General features: G+C 56.4%; 1 protein-coding gene across 7 annotated transcripts in view; it reads right to left on the reverse strand.

Moving 5' to 3' along the window:
* Positions 1 to 1,173: 1,173 nt before the first annotated feature.
* Positions 1,174 to 23,295, reverse strand: part of GGT1 (gamma-glutamyltransferase 1) — a 33,288-nt gene continuing 11,166 nt past the window's right edge. For 2 of the 7 annotated variants that reach the window (XM_053902132.1, XM_053902134.1), the window contains 13 exons: positions 12,698 to 12,872; positions 11,759 to 11,933; positions 11,028 to 11,158; positions 10,786 to 10,872; positions 7,750 to 7,942; positions 7,256 to 7,413; positions 6,087 to 6,236; positions 5,577 to 5,713; positions 2,573 to 2,760; positions 2,228 to 2,355; positions 2,019 to 2,131; positions 1,821 to 1,938; positions 1,174 to 1,489 (listed from right to left, as the gene is read on the reverse strand). In XM_053902132.1, the coding sequence (XP_053758107.1) occupies positions 1,347 to 1,489; positions 1,821 to 1,938; positions 2,019 to 2,131; positions 2,228 to 2,355; positions 2,573 to 2,760; positions 5,577 to 5,713; positions 6,087 to 6,236; positions 7,256 to 7,413; positions 7,750 to 7,942; positions 10,786 to 10,872; positions 11,028 to 11,158; positions 11,759 to 11,919 (1,707 nt within the window). In that variant the 5' untranslated portion in view covers positions 11,920 to 11,933; positions 12,698 to 12,872 and the 3' untranslated portion in view covers positions 1,174 to 1,346. Of the gene's footprint in view, positions 1,490 to 1,820; positions 1,939 to 2,018; positions 2,132 to 2,227; positions 2,356 to 2,572; positions 2,783 to 5,576; positions 5,714 to 6,086; positions 6,237 to 6,402; positions 7,234 to 7,255; positions 7,414 to 7,749; positions 7,943 to 10,785; positions 10,873 to 11,027; positions 11,159 to 11,758; positions 11,934 to 12,697; positions 12,873 to 15,042; positions 15,474 to 18,194; positions 18,287 to 20,833; positions 21,363 to 23,295 lie in introns of those variants that run through there. The other 5 variants (XM_053902133.1, XM_053902131.1, XM_053902130.1 and 2 more) reach the window with 5 other exon arrangements.

Raw genomic sequence — 23,295 nt, forward strand, 5'->3', positions numbered from 1 at the left:
AGCTGAGCCCGTGGGGTCTGGGGAACTGGGTGCACTCTGCCCACATGTGGGAGCCCAAGGAGCTTCCCCTCCAGCAGGAACAAGACCAGCCCCTCAGGCCTCAGTCTTCTCTTCTGCAAACAGGGCTATGGCCTTTCCTCTGGCACCAAAATGAAGGCTGAGGAGGTTTGCAACCCCAGCAGCCCAGCCTCCATCCTGTCTCCGGGGGACCCCAGCGGTACTACCCTCTGGGGCTCAGGGCCCAGACTGCAGATATAAACCCCATTTCCTTGTGGGTACTTTGGAAACACCGGGTTTTCCTGCCTTGTGAAGGAGAGCCCAGACCTGGTCTCCCCTGGCCTCTGTGTCCCTGGTCTCAGGGGTTCCCCACTCATGTTCACTGGTCAGGGGGACATCTGGCCATCAGGTTGTGACACCCCTTCCCCTGCTCACCCCCTCTAGCCTTTCACAGCTCCTCACGTCAGGCATCACAACCGAGTGTAGGAGACAAGTTAGCAGACCCCAAGGGAGGGCAGGAGGGGCTGGCCTGTGGTGGAGGGGGCAGGGTGCTATGGCCCACGGCCCCTCCAGGCCCCGCTCCTGGGCTGCATTCTCTGGCGGCCCGCCAGTCCAGCTCTGACCCTCAGGATCTGGGGACCTTTTCCAGCTCACTGTTCCCTGAGAACTGGGCCTCTTTCTGGAGCTGACCACAGCTTGAATTTCATTCTATTCTAGGTTTGTGCTTGGAAAATCCCCCGGAACCTGACTGTGACTAAGAAGTTTTGCTCCAGCCTCTTGCCCAATCCCACTCTTCAGACCTCAGGTTCACTTCCATGTGTCCTCCACAGTGTGAGCGGGGGCTCCCACCAGGCTGAAGAGGTAGCAGAGTTGATAAGCTTTTTCTGCTGGGTGCACGCTGGCCGAGTAAACTCCGGGGCTGTGACACCCCCTGGTGGTTAATGCTGGGAAGTGCCACTGTCCGGGCCAGAAAAGCGGCGACCTGGCCCCTGAAGCTCAGGGTACCGAAGGATAATGTTTGGTATGGGTCTGCCCCGCCCCTCACCCACCCTCCCACTGGGCTCTCATGAAAATTCTGAGGCTAGCTCCAGCACCTGAGGGGTAAAGACCTCTGAATCCCACCTCTTCACCCTTCCCCACCTGACAGCTCCATTTCACACACACAGGATGCTGAGGTTCAGGGATATGGGAGCCTGGCTGGCAAGGCTGCCCAGAGCCTGATGGTGTGGCCCCCATTTATTGCACTGCTTTGTCACTCACAGGGGAAGCAAATCCCCTCAAAGTCCCACTTTGGCCCCAGCGGACATCTCATCCTTAGGTCGCCAGTCAGCCTTGCCCGCCCTGAGTACTCAGTAGCCAGCAGGCTCCCCGCCTTTCCTGGAATCTGAGGCAGCTGCCCAGCCACCAGCCGTGTGGACAATGGCCTGTACCACAGCGATGAAGTTGGAAGTGACCTCAGCGTGGTGGTGCCGGGTCTTCAGGGCTGCAACCACTGCCTGGAGGTGGGAGGGGATAGAGAGGCCTCAGCAGGGCCCAAGATGCCATGCGAACCACATAGACCCACACTGAAACACACAGGTAGTGCCATTTCTGCCCCAGTGGCCAGGAAGAGCAAGTTGGGGGCAGACGGTCCTATTGGGTCTCACCGGAGCAGGTAGACTGACTCACATCCCACAAGGGTTCAAGATGGCCCAGGCAGTAGGTGTGAAGGTATCTGCCCCAGGCAGAGGGGCAGTCTACTCCATGATGACTCAGGAGATCCAGGCCTCCCTCCCAGGACACCCTGTGACCCCCACCTTGTGACTATTTCCTTGACTCTTTACCCACCTGGTCAGTGTCTTTCTCCAGGGTCGTGGTGTTAGGCAGAAGCTGGTTGTGCAGTCGGGGCTCCTCTACTGCCCGCTTCACATCGTAGCCAAACCACAGGTTATGGATGATGGCCTGGAGGTGGCAGGGGGGGCAGTGAGGGGGTCAGTGTGGTCCAGGGACAGGGGCTGGGGGGATAAATGGGTGATACCTACCAGCGCAGTGGCTGTGGTGATTTTCGTGCCCCCAGAGGCACCCACCACCATGCGGACCTGGCCATCCCGGCCCACGATGATCGCTGGACACATGGATGAGAGTGGCTGCTTCCCTGCGATCACCAGGTGGATGGGTGGGGACAGAGATGCTGGTCAGCTGCCTGCCCAGGACACCAGCCCTCTCCCCACCTGAGCCCCCTGCCCCACACCTGGTTTGATGAAGTTGGCTGGTGAGGGGGGCACCCCGAACTGGTTGGTGATGTTGGGGGAGCTGAAGTCATCCATTTCATCATTGAAGAGGATCCCACTGACCCGTGATCGTACCTTAGAACCAAAGCTGAAGACCAGCTGAGTCAGCCAGCTATGGCGAACCCAGCCCCACCCTGCCCAGCCCCTACCCACCCCCCAAAGCTCCAGCTCTCTCCCGGTGAGGCTGAGGGTACATGTTCTACCAAGGTGGGGCCTCAGTTCCCACCATGAAAGAGGTCGATGGAGCCCCCTTCTAGGACATGCAAGCAGCCCCCAGACCACCCAGGTCACCCGGCAGCCCCTACTAGAGGTTGATGGTGCTGGTGGCCGACACAGCGCTGCCGTCCTCTGCAACCACGGACAGGTGGGCAGTGCCACCATCATCAGGCGTGTAGAACTCAGGCTCATAGTAGGGGAACGGGTGAGTGGTATCATCAGAGATCCGGGCCCGGAGCTGGGCGGCAAAGAACTCGGAGCTCATGTTGCGGACCACCTGCCGAGACCCCAGAGCTGGCCTGAGGAGGTGGGGAGGGGGTGGGGAGGGGGCACAGGCTTGTGCGAGCAGCTCTTGGGAAGCCCCCAACATGGCCCTGACCACAACCCTCCTGCACCCTCAACATCACATGGCCCTCTGATCCCCTCTTTCCAGCCTTTGTCTGTACTGCAGTCCAGAAATTCAGTATTTATCTGTCCACCCCACAACACCCCACTCTTGCAGCATTCAATCATTCATTCATTCATGGAGCTTGTGCTGTGTGCTTGGATCAACAGGGAACAGACGTACAGATCCCAGCCCTCCTGGCAGGGAAGACCAAGGCAGGCAGGGACATGTTGAAAAGAACAAGCCAGGTAAAAGGGATAGGGAGGGATGAGGTGGGGACCAAGTGGTCAGGGAGGGCTTCTCAGAAGAGGTGATATCTGAAAAGAGCTGTGAATGTGGCCTGAGTGATAAAATGCAAAGGCCCTGAGGCAGGCCTGGAGTGATAGAGGGTGAATAGGGTCAAGGTGGTAGAAAAGGTCAACAGGGGCTGATCCTATAAGTCTTCATAAGCCCCATAAGGACTTTGGCTTTTTCTCTGAGCCACCTGGTCCTGGGACAGAAGAGTGACCACACTGGTGAGTCACAGGACCCCTCTGGCAGCTATGTGAAGGTAAAAGGGTAGAACCCAACTGGGAAGCTATGACATCAAACATCAACCATGTGAGAGATGGTAGCTGGCCCAGCTGGGAGAGAATCAATGGCCCCAATGTCTTCAATCCAGAGTGCCCATTAGCTGAGGAGATGAACACTGCAGATGGCCAGTGTAGGAGACAGTCAGGAGCTTGATTTTGAACAGGTGCCCTTGGGATCCCGAAGAGCCTGTCTCAGGTGGGTGGTAGACCTACATGTGGGCAAGATCAGGCTGAGGGATAAACATGGAGCCATTAGCTTCTGGTGGCTGCTTAAAGCCATGAGTCTGGGGGCACCTGGGTGGCTCAGTTGGTTGAGCATCTGACTCTTCATTTGTGGCTCAGGTCATGATTCCAGGGTCATGGGATTGAGACCTGCATTGGGTTCTGTGCTGAGCATGGAGTTTGCCTAAGATTCTCTCTCTCTCTCTCTCTCTCTCTCTCTCTCTCTCTCTGTCCCTCTCCCCAGCTTGTGTGCACTAAAACAAAAACAAAAACAAAAAAACAAAAACAAAAACAAAACAAACAAAAACTAAAAAAAAGCCATTACCCTGAATAGGGTCCCCACAGTGGTGAGGACAGAGAAAGAGGAGAGTAGATGAGACAGGAGCCAACAAGGAAGGCCCCTGGGGACTAAGAAAAGGAAATGCCTCCAGAATTTTCCAGCAACATCCCACAGGGAAAATGTTCAGCCTGAATCTACTCCTAAGAAAACACAAAGTCAAATCCAGGATGTGGACTGATTCTGCAAGATGACTGCCTTGGGCTTTAAAAATCAGCAAAAGAGCCAAGAGGCCTATTGTAGGCTAGAGACCAGAGGGGCATAAACAGCAACTGTAAGGTATGAGTTTGACGGGCTCTGGACCTAACAACCCTGGGACTGTTGGGAATACAGGTGTCTAACAGGTCAAGTCCTCTCAATGTCAGGGAGTAGGAGTCCTCAGTTTTAGGAGCGACAACCCAAAGTGTGATATCAGTGACTGACCATCTGATACCCCAAAAAACACATGCATATTGATAAAGAGGTAGATGGAGGCAGAGAGAGAGGAAGGAAATGTGGCAAAAGCCTACAACTTTGCAAAATGAAAAGCTGAGCAAAGGAGGTGGTAAACTGTGTGAGATGCTGCAGTAGGGGGCCCAAAGGGGAAACTGAGGCTGGACTCAGGGGGCAGGGTGAGAGGTCATGGGGGGGGGTGGAGAAAGAAGGGCACAGCCGGATGGGAGAGGACTTGAGAAAGGGACAGAGTGGCCAAGTTTGCTCTGAGCAGAAGCCAAGGAATGGGGTCAGCAGCTGAAGGTTCTGAAGCAACAAGAGTATGATTCTAGCTCCAGAATGATGTGTCTGAAAGGACAGACTAGGAACGCCAGAGGCAGAGCAGTGTTGCAGGAGAGACTTGCGGAGTCAGCAAGTGCATGAGCAGGGGAGCTGGCCTTAGCCAAGCCAAATGGCAGATAGGGGTGCGATGCAGCAGCCTCAGGGATATGAGACACCGGGTCACCGGCTGCAGTCGGGAGTAGTACAAAATGCTCATTGGGGAAAAAAAAAGAGATCCGGGAAAACAGAAAGGCTGCTGGGCAGCTGAGAGGCACAGGCCAGTGTGAGGGAATCTGCAGGTCTACCGCGGAATGGGTGATCCGAGTAGGTAAGGAGGGTGGTGATGGGAGTCTTGATGGAGGCCCAGCCTGGATCTGGCAGTGAGTGGGTTGGGCTGTGCAGGATCCGGGTAGGGCCTAGGACACATTAGCTCCTGGGTGTGACCACAGAACCAGTGGCCAAGGCCCAGAGCATTGCTCCTCTCCCCCTCAGCCATCCTCCTCATTACCCTTGAGGGTTGCAACGTCCCCATGCATTCCCCACCTCAGCACCGAACACTCCAAACACTTCCAGGACAAGGGTACAGCCCCCAAGGTGGGAGCACAGACACAGGTAGGGGACACTAATTACTCATTGTCAAGTCTGTCACACTGTGAGCTCCGTGTGGCAGAGGGCCATCACCAGGCCATCCCAGCACATGGTAGGTCCACCACCAAAGTTGGTGGTGAAAGCATGTGTGAGGCTGGGGTGGTCCCAGGAAGCTCTCCTCGCACATCCATGGCGGGCCCTCCCACACCCATCACGGGCCACCCCCTGCCTCTTACCTCCATCATATTGACAAACTTGGGGTCCCCAAGCAGGGTCCTCTTGGCATAGGCAAACCGGAAGGCCTCCACAATGCGGTGGTAGGTCAGACCCTTCTGCTCGGGTGTCTCCACACTCGCTGGGGAGAAGTTGTACCCTGGTTGAGCAGAGATGGGGGCATGTTAGCAGTCCCGGGGCCCTCTGCTGAGACAGCTGGGTGCCCCAGGGTAGGCTCACACCTCCCTGAATCACTTGGCCCAGCTTGAGAAGGGGAATGCTTAATAAAAACCAGTGGACACTTAGGAGGAATGTAAGAATGGAATGAGTAAGGGACCCCTGGGCCTGGGATGACCACTTAGATTTACCAGATGCGTCCTCTGGACCAGCATGGCTATTCCCACCCCAGGACACTGCTCTGTACCTTTTTAGCTCCCAACCTTTCCTCCTCCTCCTCCAGCCCCTGATCATCGCCCCTCACAGCCCTGGTCACTCTGCACCGCCTCCTGCGGAGCCACGGTGGGAGGGCTCACCCTTGAGGATGTTGAGGATGAGAGCCAGCACGGGCCCACTGAGTGGGGCACTGGGCACGTAGAGCTGGGCGTCCCCGAGGCTGATGTTCAGTGGCTGCTCTATCAGCTCGGCACGGTAGTTGTTCAGGTCCTCGGTGGTCATAATGCCCCCTGCAATGAGACAGCAGCTCAATGGGTGGACACAGGGATGGGGCCCCCAATCTGAGGGGAGCATAGGACCATCACGCTGAAAGTCCTGCCCACTCTTGAGGGCCCCGCTCCTCCCCCTCCCCACTGCCCCATCCGCCAGTCCCTCTGTGCTCCCTGATGATACCACCTCTCCACTGCCAGGCTCAGGCCATCTGCCCTCTATCTGGTTGCCCCACTGGCCTCCAGGTCTGCCTTCTCTCCTCTTGGCGGCCAGAGAGTCTTCTCTAAGTGGAAAGTATCTGCTCCCATCTCTCCCCTGCTCAGTCCCATCCTCCAGTGACTACTAATAGGTGGGTGAAAGGAGGCTCTTTAATTCTACAGGGAACTGGCTCCAGAAAGACCAAGTATTTATAGGCTAATTTCCTGCCTCAGTGGTAAAGGTCAACATGCTAATCACTCTCTTCTGTGTCTCTGACAAAAATAACAGCAGGAAGAAATCCACAGCTGGGGAGAGAGAGGCAGCACCAGGCTTCTTGGCTGAAAGTCATGAGAACTTGTCTCTGCTTGCAGCCCCTCCAGTGCCTCTCTCACCAAGCCCACCCTCATCCACTGTGACCCTCAGGGATAACTAAAGCTCATCCTCTCTGGGCCTTAGCCTATTCCCTCTGCCAGGAAGGCTCTTCCTCTCTCCAAGCTCATCTGTAGCTCAGGTACCACCTCCTGCTTGGGGAAGTCCCCTCAGATCTGCATTTCAATGCTTCCTCAGCTCCAGTTCCAGCCTAGACCTTCATTTACTTACAGAGGACTTTCCCTCCTGAACTGCACTGGTCTCTCAGTTTCGACCTAACCAAGATCTATGGATCTATGTGGCCTGTCACTGACTGCAGACATATCTGTGACACCCCACTCCCCCTCCAGGCACTGCCTGAGGGCCCAGTGCCCAGGTCGGGCAGGACCAGAGGACCTAAGTCCTCTGAGCTCTGGCTCAGAGCTCCTGCTGCTGAGTTCCTTGCCTAGGGTTCCTGAGATTGCCCACTTACCGGCCGCCTGGATGTCCTTGACAATCTGGGCTGTGAGGCTCCCGTTGTAGAAGGCCTGGGCTCCCTCCAAGGCCAGCGTCTCGTATGTGTTGGCCAGATGCGGCATGGTCAGTCTGTCCCCCTCCCGCAGCACCTTCCCATCCCGGCAGAACACCTCACTGGGGCAGAGGGGCTCCCGTGAGGCAGGCAGGCAGGGTGGATTCGGCCAGCCATTCCCACCCAACCACACAGGAGATCAAAGGAAGGGCAGTGAGCACCTGTCCACAGGTGAGTCATCCTCTGGTGTCCAGCCAATGCTTCCTAGAGTCCCTTGCCACTCAGGACTCACAAGCCGGGACCCCAGGCACCAGGCTCAGAATGTGATCCCACACACATTGGGAAAGGCTTTTATATCCTAGACCTCATCCCTCTGCCAGTCATTCATGGCATGCAGGGACCTTGGGCCACATCTGCCCAGCCTGTGCCCCAGGGCAGGCCAGTACCCACAGACATACCACAGTGCAGGCTGTTCCTCGATGACAGCCCTGTCTTTCTCCAGGGCTGCCGCCAAGCCCTTCCCCACAGGGAAGCCCTGGCGGGCCAGCTGGATGCTGGGCTGAAAGAGGTGAGCCCAGGGCAGCCGCCCATGCCGCTGGTGGGCCAACTCATAGCCTCGGATCTCACCGGGAACTGCCACCGACAGCCCCCCTGCAGAGGGACAGGAAGACAGTTAGTGGCTCCAGTCAGGGGACATCAGGAGGGGTGTTCTCCCTCAGCAGCAACCTAGGCACAGTCTCCAGATGGGATCAGTGAGGTTTAGGAAGCAAATGGAATTGTCATATGTGGACTCCGCTGGCAAGAGTGTAGATTGGCCAGGGATATGTGACAAGGCCACAGTCCTGCTGTCCCAGGACTAGATGTCTGCCTCTGCAGGTGCTACCAGGTTTGAAATCCTGTGCCAGGCCCACAGTTGCACAACAAGACTGTGGGGAAGCCAGACCCCTACCATCTCTTAGTCTGAGCCTCCTAGCCCACAAGGCCTCTCATCCCATAAGACTCAAGGGGTCCACTGGAACCCACCAAAGTCCCCAGGGCAAGCCCAGGCCACCCTCGACACTGAGCCAGTTCCAGGGTAAGGCCTCTACCTTCCTCCCTTCTACTGTCCCAGACCCAGGACCTGAGTCCAACCCCCTGCCCTATATGTACCCTCACTGGGTTTCAGTTCCCCATCTGACCATAAAGAGTTTTGTCTCTTGCAGCTGACCTTAGAGGAGCCCACAATTCCACTGGAAACAGACTCCTGGACCCTGCTCCCCACCCACCCCCATGGCCCACTATGCCCTAAGCTGGGCACTGATACAGAAAGGCCCTTGCTCCCAGACACCTTCTTGCTTTCACCCCTGGATGACCAGGGCCATTTCAGCTACACTCAGGCTAGATGACTGCAGCTCTGGAACTACCTCTCCCATCCTGAGGTTGGGCACAAGGTTCTGAGAGCCAGGTTGTTATGGTCTGTATGTCTGCACATCTCAGAAGGTCTGACACCCGGCCCATGATTCCTGCCACCTTAAAAAAAAATGCTGCCCTGATCTTGGGCTAATAGGTCTCAGACCACCCTGCTAACCAAGGTCACCAGTGACCCCCACACTGCCAGACCAGGGTCCTCTCTCAACTTTACCTTACTTAGCCCGTCACTCCTCCAGGGTCACCTCTGCATCCCACATGCAAGGCTCTGTTAGGGTCTCCTCTGTCTACACTCACCGTATTGGTGACCTCCCCCAGATCAGGGCTTCAAATTTCATGTATGTGCTGCCAGTTCTAAATTTACTCTCTGGCCTGGCCTGCTCCCCCGATGGCCTGATCTGAGGATGCACCTGCCCATGAGAAAGGCATCTCAAACTTAACACACTCAAAACCCAACTCCAGACTGTCACCCAAACCCACTCCCCCACAGCCTTGCTGGCCTCTGTTAGGGGCACCCCATGCTTCCGGGTACAGATCAAAGACCAGGGGTCATCCAGGACTCTTGGTATAGGAGTTGGTGTCACACCCGACCTCTCAGCAAATGCACAGGCTCCACCTTCTAGGTATGTTGAATACCAACCACCTCCCAACACCCTCATCTCTCCGTGGTCATCGTGGTGACCTCCTGACGGGTCACCTGATGGGCAGGCGGCTTGCTCCCTGCCTCTTCTGCAGCTGCCCAAGGGGTTCAGCCAGACATAGGCCAGATCTACCCCCACAAACACCCCAGGGGCCACTGCTACCTCTCTTGGACAAGAGACAGGGTCTTCACAATGACCCATAAGGTCTGACACCACCTGAGCCATTCTGACCCTGGGGTCGCCCATTGCAGCCTTGCTAGTTCCCGCAGTTCTCTGTCCCATCTTCCCATGTGGGTCACTTGCTCTTCCCCCAGACACCTGCACAGCTATCCTCACCCACTCCAGACCCTGGGTCTTTGCCCAGACATTTCCCCCGTGACCAGGCTACACTTGGTGAACTGCACGCCTTCCAGCCCTTCCCACCTCTGCTGTTCTGGTACCACCTGGCTTGGCTGGTCCACGGATTTTATCTGTTGCCTTTGTTTTGTCCCCAGGCTTGGGGAACAACCCCTGACATTTTAAGAGATTCCCAATAAGTCCTCGTTAAATAAGTGAATTCCGAGCATCCACAAGGTGCTAAGTCTGTAAGATTCCAGCAATCACACTGAATGATTTCATTTCTACACATTCTGAGTCTCCCAGGGGATATAAAAATTCAAAGAGGCTGTATGTTGGAGGAGACTCCAACGGGGCTGCTCACAGGGCCTCACCCAGGGCCCCGGCCCGAGGGGCAGAGCCTGCAACTGGGGATCAGACCTGCTATGGCCAACAGCCCCCTCGTCCTGCCTCTAATCTCCTATCCTGCTTTCCTCCTATCCTCCTTTTGGGTCCTTGGAGCAGCAACCCCTGCTGGCCACTGCCTTCCCCTCAGCTGCATGGGGAGTTTGGGGGCCTCTTCTCTGCATGAAGGCCTTGTTAAAAAAGATAGACTCGACTGCGTTTTTGGAGCTATCTCCACAAAATGAACGAATAAATGAAAGTCTTGGATGCCTTTGAAAAATTCAGGACTTTGACAGCCCAGGTTCAATTTGGGTCTCAGCACCATCCAGCTGTGTGACCTCAGTTGGTTTGCATGACTTCTCTGGACCTATAAAATAAGAATCAACACAGCGCTTCCCCTGACTCCCAAGCATACAGGGAGGATTCAAGGGGCCCATTGGTGAAAACAGCTAAGCAGCATGCTGGCCCCAGTGCCCCCCGATATGTGCAAGCTGTTGAAATAATAATTATTCTCTCCATGCCCTAGCACCCTGGAGAGGCCTGAGTGGAAATAACAGAAGCTCCATGTCTTCACCCTCGGGAGGGTGTTGTCGGGCCAGGAAGGGCTGGATGGGAAGGGTGCACATCAGCACTGCCAGAATTGTCGCCAGCATCAGACAGGGGCATGCCCATGCCTTCCTGGCAGCTCACCCCAGCTCTGCGCCCACACCTGAACTTGCACCTCACCTTTCTGTGACTGCTCCGGGCTGTTAAACATGCCTTCGGAGGCTAGCCCAGGGGCCACCTCACGGGCGTTGATGATCTCAACTTTTCCTAGAAGGAGAAGAAGGTGGGCAGTCCGGACCAACACCAACCCCTCACCCCGTGTGAGCCCAGGGGCCACCCGGCTCTGCTTGCCCCCGGCCCACGTCCAGTCTGAGATGGACAGCCCCTGCCAATTACCTCCCCTACTCCCCGTGGGCACTCACGCGTGGTGCTGTTGTAGATGGTGAGGAACAGGCCGCCCCCGATGCCCATGCTGTGGGCGTTCATGAGCCCCACACACAGCAGGGCCGCAATGGCAGCATCCACCGCCGAGCCACCGTCCCTCAGCATGTCCCTACCGGCAGCAGGTGGTGGGGAGTGAGCACCTGCGGGCTCCCCAACCCCCCGACACATGCACACTGCCACCCAACTCCACCCTTTCTGGCCACCCTGCCCAAAGGAGGATGGAAGAGGAAACCGTAGTTTTGGTTTTTACATGTCACTCTAAGACCAATGGGCTTATATGTTCTTCCTTTCAAGCAAACAGATGTGCATGACGTTTATAAAAGAAAGAAAACGGAAAAACGTTACTTTTTATTAGCAACCTTCTTTGTCTGTTTACGTCTTTTGGGAACTGATCTTTGTACATAATGTGAGATAGGGGTCTAAAATAGCATAAAACAGCAGTTTATCCAAAGGGACAGAGGTCTGAGGAAAGGGACCCAGCTGGGCACCAGGAAATCCACATCCTGCTCTTGGAGTCAGTGTCCCCTTCTGCCCTGACCAGAGGCTGCTGTGAAGGTCCAAGGAAAGGACAGGCAGCTCCATGTGCATCAGACACCCCTTGTCCGGGTAGCTCGTGTACAGACGGGGAAACTGAGTCTCAGAGGGATGAGGATCTTGCCCAGATCCACTTCCAGTGGTCCTCCTGTATACCCACGCCCTGCCTGCTCACCTCCCGATCTCTGAGCAATACTTGGCATCTGTGGCCACAGCTGCCCTGGGGTAGACGTGGCTCTGTGGCTTGGAGGTCAAGAGCAGGCAAAGGCACAGGATGATGATGAAGATCACTAGGACCACGGCCAGCAGGGCCAGCACCACATACCGCTTCTTCATGGCTCTGCAAGTACCTGTTGTTTGGGGTCATGGGGGAGGGCTGGTGGTTAACAGGGTCAGGGGACTGCCACTGGCCTGGCCTTGGGCACATCCTGACCCTCACCACACAGAGCACAGCCAATAGTCAAGCCTCAGAAACATGTCCCTGGGGGCACCTGGGTGGCTCACTCAGTTGGTTAGGCTTCCAACTTCGGCTCAGGTCATGATCTCACCATTCATGAGTTCTAGCCCCGCATGGGGCTCTGTGCTGACAGCTCAGAGCCTGGAGCCTGCTTCAGATTCTGTGTCTCCCTCTCTCTCTGCCCCCCCCCCACCCCCGCTCATACTCTGTGTGTGTGTGTCTCTCTCTCAAAAATAAATAAACATTAAAAAATTTTTTTAAAAGAAAAAAATATGTCCCTTTGTTTCCTTCCAGCCCCTGGCCACTTGCTCTGCCAGAAACTCCCAGCCCCATTTCTCCCTTCCTAAATTGCCCTGCTTATCCTCAAGGCCCCATCCCAGTAAAGACCCCATGTCCAACAGAAATCTCTCCTGGGAGCCCCCAGATTCCATGTGTCCCACAGTCAGAGCCACTGCCAAGCAGGGAACTCTACCGGGAACAAGCTTGGCCTGATCCCTTCTGTGACCCCCACCTCAGCCCAGAGCCAGACACCATCCATGGGCCCCCAGAGTGGCCTGCCACAGACTGTGGGGTTCGGCTTCCATTGTACCCTCAAAAAGGACACCCACAATCTCCTTGTAAAATTGTCAGACAAGCTGCCATGGGGCAGGGGCCTACCTTTCTCAGCGGATGGAAGCCCCACACCTTGCCTGGGGAGGTGGCCACAAAAGCGGGGAGGGCTTGGCTGAAACAGCTAAGGAAATAACTGGGGTCTCCCTCACAGACAGTAGGAGCCGGTGTCCACAGAATCTGCTCCAGACAGACACCTCGATCAGGCAGCCTCTTTGCTCTCCTGAAAATCAAGATAGTGTACCTGAAACAGGCCTCCCCAGGGAGGTCCTCCCCAGGGAGCTCTGTGAGGTTCCTCTGACCCAGATGAACTCTGGAGTTGAAGAGGAGGCTGTCCGACTCTCCCACATTTGTGTGAAATCTCCAGGCACAGCCGAGAGGGGGTTTGCCCAGAGCAAGGCCCGAGTTCGGTGGTGTGAGTGTCATATGACAAAGTGGTGAAGCCCACGTGGGCCAGGCCAAGGAGACGGGGTATGCAGGCTCTCAAGCCAGCTCGTCCCATCTGAGTCTTGCCCCTCGTCTGATGTGGGACCTTGGGCAAGTCACTGACTACCTGTCCAGTGGGAATGACAGAGGCATCCTGCTTGGGGATGTTGTAGAAATGAAGTGGATTGGAAAGCGTGAAGTGCTAGGTGAGTGTTGGCTATAATTGCCATCAGCTAGTAGGGTGACGCCCTGGAGGCCGGCGGTGCAGAAGGAAGCTGGTCAGCCACCTGCTCACTGTTTCCCTGTTGACTCCTTTCCAGGCCATGCAGGGAGGGACAGCAGTGAGCCTTTGGGCTCCTGTGGCGGTGACAGCGGACAAGGGGTGTGACCCCCACAAGGAAGGAGAGGTGTGAGGACAGTGGCAATCTCCATTATCTCTGAAAGGTGAGTGTCTGCCAATAAGCCCCAGGTTGGGATGCCTCTGGTTCACCTCGTCTCTGTTCAGAGGGTCTGAGCTCCCGGGCCAGACACAGTGTCCCAGAGATGGACTAGGAGTGGAGTCTCACTTGCACGGAGCCTGGGAGGGGATAGCCCTCCCACATGGGGGGCCTCCAGAAGCCAGCATGGAAGGGCTTTCCCCTCCCAGGCTCAGTGGGCAGCCACACAGCAGACCACCACCCTACGTCCCCAGTGGGATTCAAGCCAGCCTTTCTTCTCCATGTTGACTGTATCCAGGCACCACCCTTTGAAGGCTGGACTATAAAGCCTACTCCCTGCACTCCCTCCTGTCAGTATCACCTGCTCCTCAGTCCTCCAAAAGGCAGCAGAAGACTCTCTCCAAAGTGCCAACCAGGACTTTCCCCCTACCACTGCTCCAGGGGATAGTCTATGCCCCTGGAGCACACCCTAGAGGCTGGGTCAGGGTTAAGGATTCCCAACAGAGATAGCTACGCTGGGAGGTGTGAGGGGCCTTGGGAGCTGGGCCAGGAACATGTGGGGTCTGTTTCCAGACACAGAACTTTCCCACCACATGTGGTGGGGGTGGGTGGGGCAGGACAGAAACCAGTGACTCTCTTCCCAGCATGGGCACAGGCACACTTGCCAAGGAGGCCCCCCAGTCCTTGCCCATGGGACACCTTGGGGACATTGTCTCATTTCTCCTGGGTTTGCGGCTGTGAGGTGAGACCGCCCCCCTCACGGCCCTCCTTTCTCCCCTCAGGTCCCTGTGGTGATCCAGACATGACTTCCTAAGGTCTGTACTCCAGCCTCCCCTATCCATCCATCTGTCCGTCCATCCATCCGTCTACCCAAGGACCCAAGTGGGTTTCCAGAGGGACAGGGGGCACCCAGCAAGGTTCAGACTGCCAGGAAGTATGGGGAGGGGTGGGCAGTACTGACCCCCATCCCTCCTCCCTGGCCAGGGCAGCAAAGACACCAGCCCAGACCCTGCAAGCAGACATCACCAGCCCTGCGGAAGACACCCTGCTGGGGACTGGGCTTCCGTTTCCCACCCCCCCCCCACACACACACACCCCACATTTTTCCCAAAGACTCACTAAAAGAATGTCCAAGCCCAGAGGTCTGGCTCTCACCCAAATCAGTGTCAGGAAGGGAAACTGAGGCCAGAGAGTAGGTGGGGCACAGCACTTGGCCTCAAACTCCCACACCACTCCTCATGACCCTCATGGGCTTACCTGAGGCCCGGAGCTGGCAGGGGCCCAGGAAAGCTCCTGGTCCTCAGAAGAAGCTCTAGGCTGGGACACGGCCAGATTTGTCTGCCTGGGAAAATCTGGGCCACAGCTTCAGCCGAACCCCCCCATTCCTAGGAGTGGCCCAGAGCCACGCCTGCAGCCCCTGCAGAGCTCCTCAGGGTGCCTCTGAACAGGGATTGGGATCTGGGGGAGGGCACCTCCAAGGAGGAGCAGAGACATGAAAGGGGCAGGAGAAGGCAGAACTCTCATGCTCACCTAGTCCCAGAGCAGGCAAGAAGCTGGCTGGGAGTCACTCAGCAACCCCATGGGACCGTTGAAAGTGTCTAAGCAGGGTGGAGAGTAGGCTGTCCTCTAAAAGGTCCAGTCTGACAGGGAGGACAGCCCCAGGGGCTGACGTTGAGGAAGCAAGGAGACACAATGACTTGGCCTGTCAGCAGATGACTAAAGTTCACACAGCTCTGGGAGGGCCCTGGGTAGGAGATGGGAGGTGTTATGACAGCATGACTTCTGGGGACCCCAAGGCAGTGGCAGCAGGTGAGGGGTGTGACCCCAACAGGGAAAGAGAGGTGTGGTGCCAGGGGCAAGGAGTCCCCCTCTCTTGGACACAGTTCTCTCCAAAGGGCAGGTTCTCCTGGTGAACACCCCTCCAGCAAGCCCCAGGCTGGGTACGCCCCACCCCTGTCAAAGTGTCTGAACTCCAGGGCCAAACACAATGTCCCAGAGATGGTTCCTGAGGCAACGCAGCAGAGGTGCCGCCAGCACCAGACCAGAACCAGGACCTGAGAGCCCTCACCACAGCCCTCAAGCAGATGCCAAGGGTGCCTTCCTGGAACACAGCCTGGGGCCTCGTGTCCAGACCGGTTCCACCGCCTATCCGGGAATGTCAGCACCTCGGGCCCAAGAACCCCCCTGAGCAGCCTGGAAAGGCAGGGCCCAGACCGCGCCAGAGCTGGTTCAAGCCACGCAGCCCAACAGTGCACACCTGGCCACTTGATACCCGCACCCAAGTTCCTGCATGTCCCTGACCGGGCCAACAAGGAGATCTCAAGCCAGGAGTAGGTGCATGCCCAGCCCAGGGACCTTGGACGCTGCTTTCCATCCCCCTTTGGCCTCCATGTGCCAAGAATAAGGATCAGCCACTCCTTGAGTCATTGCTCCATCCCTGGCTTCCTTGCTAGCTGTATCTAGGCTGCCCAGGAGCCCCCACAGTCCCTATCTGTAACACCTCAGCTATGACCACCCTGTAAGGCTGTGGCAGCTGACAGACAGAAAGAGCTATAGAGGTCTCATTGCCCCTACGGAGTATTGCTGCACACTCTGGGTCGCACAGTCAAAACAGGCCTTGTCCTGTTACCCACTGCCCTTGAACAGGCTTGGGATGGAATCCACCGGAAAATGCACTCCCATGAAATCTTCCACGGCCCCGGGACAGGGCGCCATGACTCAGCTCTTTTCTCCTGGACATCACCTGCAGACCAGGGTGACTGAGAAGATGGACAGGGCAGGCTCCAGGGACGAAGGCCCATAACCTGTCCCTGAGGGCTAGCCACCAGCCAGGATGTCAGGGGATTTGTGTTGCAGGCCAGTCAGCTGGCAGGGGTCTAGAGTGGAGAGACACAGGGCTCTGTCCCTAGCCTAAGCCTGCTTAGCCACTTCCTCCTCGCCTGGGGAGGCATAAGACATGGCAGTGTCAGCAGCAGCTCGAGGGTAGGAAGAATGTCTGAGTGGGCAGAGGATGGCCCCACCCAACAGGTGATCCCAGTAGGGTCCCAACAGGAAAACCGCATCCTGGGGCAAGGTGAGGGACCAAACACTGTCTGTGATGGAGCACAGATGAAGCCTAGCAGCAGCTGCAGGCCCCAGAGAGGAGAGTCCGGAGGAAAGGTATCTCATTAAAGGCTGTGTCAACAAACGCCTGAGGTACAGAACCAAGAACTTTCCTTACGTGGTGAGCATGTCACGTTTTATTCTGGTCAGCCCCCCAACCCCTATATGCTGAAAAGCGACCTGAGGGGAGTCAGTCTGGGGAAACCATGCCGCCCTAGAAAAGGCTGCAGGGGCTGGGCTGAAGAGTTTCCTCCAGACCCCATGGCTCCTGTCCTAGGCACAGAAGATGGTAAGCTCCCCGTCCCCAGGAATGTGCAAGCCTCACCCACCAGAGATACTGACTTTGCCATCAGCACCACCCCCTCCCAATACACACACACACACACACACACACACACACAAGCTGAACCTAGGCTGAGTGGAACAGGTTCCCAGGATGCATCAGAGAGTGGAGCATGAGGAAGCCTAAGGATTCTCTGTTAATCCTCCAACCCAGTTGTCACCTGGCTGTGTCACCACCACCTCAGAGCCACAGCCCTGGTGCACGGTCCTAGACCCATTCAGACAGGAAACCAAGGCTTAGGTTGAAGCAACTTGCGCAATTTCAGCTGGACCCCGAGGGAGACATGTGGACCAGCAGGTGGGCCCAGAACCCATGCCCCTGGCCCTAACACCACCAGCATCAAGGAGTCGTCCCCATCTCACCCCAGGCATGAGAACATAGCTCTCAGCAGCTTCCTGAGCCCTGCCCGCCACTGGACTGGAAGCTTACCATTACCCAGGCCTGGATTTGGGATCTGTCTCCCTTGCTGCCCACCCTGGTGGCATAAGGTTGAGAATTAGAAAAAGTCACCTTCCCCAGTACTTGATAACCGCCATGCCAGATACCTGTTGAGATAGCTAGGCATGCTTGCAATGACCACAAGGTGGTGGGCACCCCCTAGAGTTGTGCAATGACCCTTGCACAACTGAGCCGGTTTCAGGCCCCACCATAGCCACAAACCAGATCCCGGAGAGGGGCAAGCATGGCCAGAGGACCCAGCGCCTCAGCCCCCATCATGGGTCCCCTACCCCCATGCTGCCAGATCCTCCTGGGCCTCAGTTTCCCCATGCTGCACCCCTCCTGCTTAATTCCAAAATGTCCCCTTCTTTAGAGCAGTCCAGCAGTTCCACCCGGCCCTCCTCCACCCACCCCACACCTGTGACACAGTGAGCCAGACAGCTTGGACAGGTAGTTTCAACCCCCCTAACCAGACAATAAAAAATCCAAGGCCTCTCCAGCCTGGACCCAGTCTGTGCAGCCCCTCTTCAGGGTCCATTCACACAAGCCCTGTCCCCTTCACCCTGAAGGTCCACTCACTCCCATTATGCAGGTATATAAACTAAGGCTCCAGCCTCTCCAGAGGAAGAGGCCAGCACATGGCAGAGCTGGGACTGGAACCCAGGCTTCCAGACAGATGCTTCTGGGAGGACCTAGCCTGAGCTACCCCAACCTACAATGTCCAGCAGCTCAGAAAGAATGAGCTGTACTTTGGGGTCACACAGCACTGAGGCACAGCCTGATGCCCCTCCTGGCTCACCTGGCTCTACGCTGGTCCTCCTGCTGCTCTCCAGCACAGAGCTGAGTCCCTAGTGCCCCTGCTCTGACCCAGCTCCTCCCCTCCCTCCCCCTGCGGACTGAGTGGAGGGAGGCTTTAAAGGCACAGGAACCTTTCCAGGTGGGAAGAGGGCTGGCTCCTAGCCCTGTCTCTGGGGCTGTGTGACCTGGGACAGCTGCTGGCCTCTTTGAGTCCCGTAAGATCCCCAATCCTGAATGAGAGACCTGAGCTTTGAAGCCTCCGTGGTGCTGAATGAGGCTAGGTTTCAGGCAGAGGTAGGTCAGGCCAGGGGCCCCTGGGAGGAGGTGGGACCCCCCCAACTTACAATGTCTAGAGCAGGTTCACGTGGTGCTGGGGTGCAGCCAGATGCCCACCCACTGGGGTTGGAAGTGTAAACCTCTGAATCCCCATCAGGCCTGAGGAATCCTACCTACTCCAGAACTCTAGAGTAGGAGATGCTCCTCCAACCATGTCCTCTCCCTGACCCTTGGGGCTACAGGGGGAGTGTGTAGGGACTGTCACTCCAAAGGCCCTGGCCACCTGGACTGAAGGGAGTTACACAACCCAGGGGAGCCTCTCTTCATCCCCGACATTTCTGGGGTCATGAGCGAGAGGGTTGATGGAGGACACACAGCAGTGAGGGCAGGAGATAGAGTTGTTTGCTCATGCCCCTCCCTACTCTGGCCCATCAAATGAGACAGGGTGGGTGCCTCACAGGGCTGGCAGCCCCAAGACTCCCTGTGTCTGAGATCCACTTGTGGCCTGCTGTCTGCCAGAACTGCCACCACTAGCACGGCCCTGGCTTCAACACATTCATTCATTCATTCATTCCTGCCTCTAAGCCTGGCCTGTCCAGATTCTCTTCTCAAGGAGCCCCCAGCAGGATTCTAGATGGGCTTAGTATGGCCAGCCAAGGAAGAGGAGGAGCCCAGGGCCCTGGAGGAGAGGCAGACACAGTGACAGGGGCCTTAAGAATCAGGGCAGAGCTGGGATTGGATTGGGTAGGACATGCCAGGTAAAGGGAACCACTTGAGCCTGGAAGCTGGCACTGGAGGCATGTCTGGGAGTAGTAAGGGCCTAAGGGAGCCTCTTGACCTCCCTGGGCCCTTCCTGAGCCCTGAGGTGTCAAGGCTAAGAAGGGAAGTGGCTGAGCTCAGATCAGACCCTGAAGGCCAGGCCAGTGCATCTGGACTTTGAGAGCCCCAGGAGGCTGGTGAATGTGTCACCTGGCTGGGTAACCCATTAACTGCAGCTCACTCATTAAGACCCTGGTGGGTGACCAGAGGGTAAGGGCCGTGGGAAGAAAGGAGTGTTAATGGCTGGGGACTTGCTGAGATGGGTTCTCTGTGTCCTTGTTCCTTGAGGAGTTTCCTGGGCGAGGCTGGCCTCCAGCCAGGGATTGCTGCCAAGGCATCATGGGGGGGGGGGGGGCGAGCGGTGCCACCCTACCATCCTGATGCCTTTTATCTCCTAACCACACATACTATGTAGGCACCAGCAACCTAGGGTACCCCACGGGTCTTGGTCAGACAGGAGGGGATAGGGGGGCTGGGCACCTGGCCCATCTCCTCCTCTGAAAAATGAGGAACCACAGTGGCCTCCAAGGTCCTTCCTGTTCTGACAGACTCTGGTTTGCCCCAGCTCTGTGTCTGGGAAAACAAGGCATTGGTGGAGGAAGAAGGGTAGTCAAAGGAAACCACGACGTGAGAGAGGAAGGGACTTGCCCAAAGCCATTAGGTAGAACAGTGACCCATGACATGGGGAAGGCCTTGCAAACCACTTCCTGCAAGTAGTACCTCATTGCAGCCTCCATCATGCCCCACCCTGCTGTCACATCCTGGAAGAGGCTCTGCCTGAGCCTCAGGAAGTGCCAGGTGAACCTCCTGCCCCGGGTGGGCCACAGCTGGTAGAGACACAACATCCCAAAATGCAGTCAGGAGCCTCACACTGAGTGAACCAGGAAGGCAGGTCCAGATGCAGCAGTGCCTGACCTGTCCTCCAGAACTGCTGGGACAGGATCTCAGGGCCCACTGGGAGCCAGGAAACCTGATATTACAACAGGCATTTTGTGTCCCCTGGTATCTGCACCAAGGACACATTTGGTAAACTGGCTAAATACAAGTGACTTTGATGCCAAACATCATAGCATCTTAATCAACTTTAGGATCACAGAATCTCAAATGTTTGGTCTCTGATCTCCTGTCTCCAACACCCCAAAAAGGTTGGCTTGCATACTTGCCTTGACAGGGACCTCACTACCTTTAAAGACAGCAAGACTGTGGTTGGTTGGCAAGTTCTTCCCAATGTCAAGCCCAATTTGCCTTCTTGGAATGCCTTCTGCAGTTGTGAGAGTTGGCATGCTTTAAGGTGGGCTTGCCTCACTTCCTGCCCACCGTCTGAGGCCACAAGCAGAGGAGCAAGGGCCACCTCAGACCCTGTGGCTACCTCGCCACAGCCTCCCTGAGCCACACAGACCACACTGCCGGGATGGAAGGAAGACTCTAGCTCGGTGAAGAGACTGGTGCTATCCAGGGGTAGCAGAGAGGCAGAGCCCCTGTGCCCCCAGAGCCTGGCTGCCAGCCCCCAGCACCATCTGATGCGTTTGCCGTTGCAGCACCTACCTTTGATGTGTGGAAGAAGGCTGGAGCACTGCCAGTGTGTGGGCCTTCAGAGATGTCAGCTCCTTAACGCCTGAGAATGACTGGCTGGAGGGCTAGTCTGGCACCTGGTGGACCAAGTCCAACTCCCAAACCCAGAAGCAGGGTACCAGCACAGCCAAAAGCATGGGCTCCAGAGTTCCTAGGTTCAAATTTGACCCCTGCCACTCATGGCCCAGGGTCTCCTCTTCCTGCCCTCAGCTTTCTATCTGGAAAGCAGGAATCATTAAAATAATTGTTGGGCGGATTCACTGAAATGGCTGTGCACAGGCTATTGTCAGCGCCCGCTATCTCCATGGTTCCCACGCCCAGGCCGGCAGCCGCCTCTGTCCTTGCCTGATGAGCAGCTCAGGGCTAAGAGGTCATAAATGCCCCCCTCCTGCCTGCCCTGCCCTCTCTGCCCACGGCACCCTGAGCAGGTAGCATTTACCATATCACCTCGTAATTATCTGCAGTGTCTGGGAGCTCCAAGGGGTGGAGGAGAAAGGCTGAGCCGTCCACACCCCAGCCCCCACCCCAGGGTATGGCCTGGTCTTGTCTCCCTCTGAGGGGAGTCGCTGGCTGGAACCTGCCTGTCCACACGCCTCTCCACCCCCACCCCCTAGTCCCAACCCTCCATGGGGGGTGAGTGGACCTGTGGTTCCCCTAATGCCAAAAAACACCCAGTGCTTCCCCCCCCCCCCGCCCCCCACCGCCCCGCATGCTCTGCTAGCCCTCCATCCTGGCTTCTCAGAGCCCCCACCCCCTGCCATCTCATTTCTGGGCCTCCTGCACCACTTCGAGCTGAACTCCGTTGCTCTCAGAGTCCTGCTTGCAACATTTTATGGGCTGATGTTTTAGATGCCTCAGGTCAACATGCCTGCCTAAACCTGAACTAAGTAACAACCGTCCCCATACCTCCACCAACCACATTAGCTTAGCCTGCCTAGCCCCAGAGCCTCCTTCCCAAACTCACTGGTCCCCCAGTGTAGCAGCCTCACCTCCACATCCTCTCCTGGCTGCTCCTGACCCCAGCTCCCCTCACCTGGCAACTCCTCCTCAGGGTCCTCAGCCCCTCCACTGTTTCCCTAAGGTACCCCCAGTGCTGAGCATACAAATCTGAGCACATCCTCTCTCACTAGAAACCCTTTAAAGGCCCCCTTTGCCCTCCAGATAAATTCCAGTCTTGCTAGGGCCCCACCCCTTCCTCTGTAAAGTTCACCCTATGCTCTCTGCTGAGACTTCAAGCTGGCACTCTTCCTTCAGACCCCAACCTCAAAGCAACCTCTTCCGGAAGCCCTCCCCCTCCTCCTGGTCAGCTCCTGTAGTGCCCTGCAGCCCCCATCAAGGTTCCCCACATCTGTGGAGTAGCTGTTAGATTGACTTCCTGTGTCTTAGTCTCTGCAGTATCCACAGGGCCCAAAAGTCAGCACTGAATTGACCAATGAAGGCTGTGGGTGGCTGAGTGGATTCCGTATAAAGCCACGGAAAATCAATTTGTAAAAACACTGCTGTATGTTGGACTTTTGCTTTGTTGTGTCTAATCCTACAATAAGATGCCGGACGGGCACCCTATTTTCCCCGAGTTACAGATGAGGAAATACGGTTGTAAAACCTACTGTAGTGAGTTGAATAGCAGCCCCCCCCCCCCAATTCATATCCACTGGGACCTCTGAATGTGACCTTATCTGGGAATAGAGTCTTTGTAGATGTCATTAGCGTGGGCCTCAAATCCAATAACCAGTGTTCTTATAAGAAGGCCATGTGAAGAGAGACACACAGACACAGGTAAGAAGGCCAGGTGACAATGGAGACCCAGGTTGGAGGGCTATAGCTAGAAGGCAAGGAATGCCTTGGATACCAGCAACCGCCATCGTTAGAGCCTTCAGAGAGCCCTGCCAATGCCTTGATTTCCAGCTTTCAGTCTCCAGAACTGTGAGGAATAAATTTGTTGTTTTAAGTCACCAAGATTGCAATAATTTGTTATAACAGCCACAGAAAACGAATACAGCTACCTACTTTACCTAGTTTGTACACCCAAAAAGGGACAGGTCCAGGGGATTCTAATCAGTTCTGAGACGAGGGGCACCTGGTGGCTCAGCCAGTTGAGGGTCCGATGCTTGATTTCAGCTCAGGTCATGATCTCTCGGTTCGTGAGTTCCAGCCCCACACTAGGCTCTGTGCTGACAGTGCAGAGCCTGCTTGGGATTCTCTCTCTCCCTCCCTCCCTCCCTCCCTCTCTCTCTCTCTGCCCCTCCCCCACTCTCTCTACATCTCAATCAATCAATCATTCATTGGTCCTGAGCCTATACCTATGCCCCCCCCCCCCCCCATTAGGGATCCCTGGCCCTGACACAAGCTTACAACACAGCCCTGTAGAGCCAGCTCCAGAAGAAATTGTTTCCATTGAGTGTCTGCTTCTTTCCTCCTAGTGAGTTCCAAAACCA

The sequence above is a fragment of the Panthera pardus genome, unplaced genomic scaffold (genome assembly GCF_024362965.1).
Source record: "Panthera pardus isolate Hobbes unplaced genomic scaffold, ASM2436296v1 HiC_scaffold_15, whole genome shotgun sequence".
Classification (NCBI taxonomy): domain Eukaryota; kingdom Metazoa; phylum Chordata; class Mammalia; order Carnivora; family Felidae; genus Panthera; species Panthera pardus.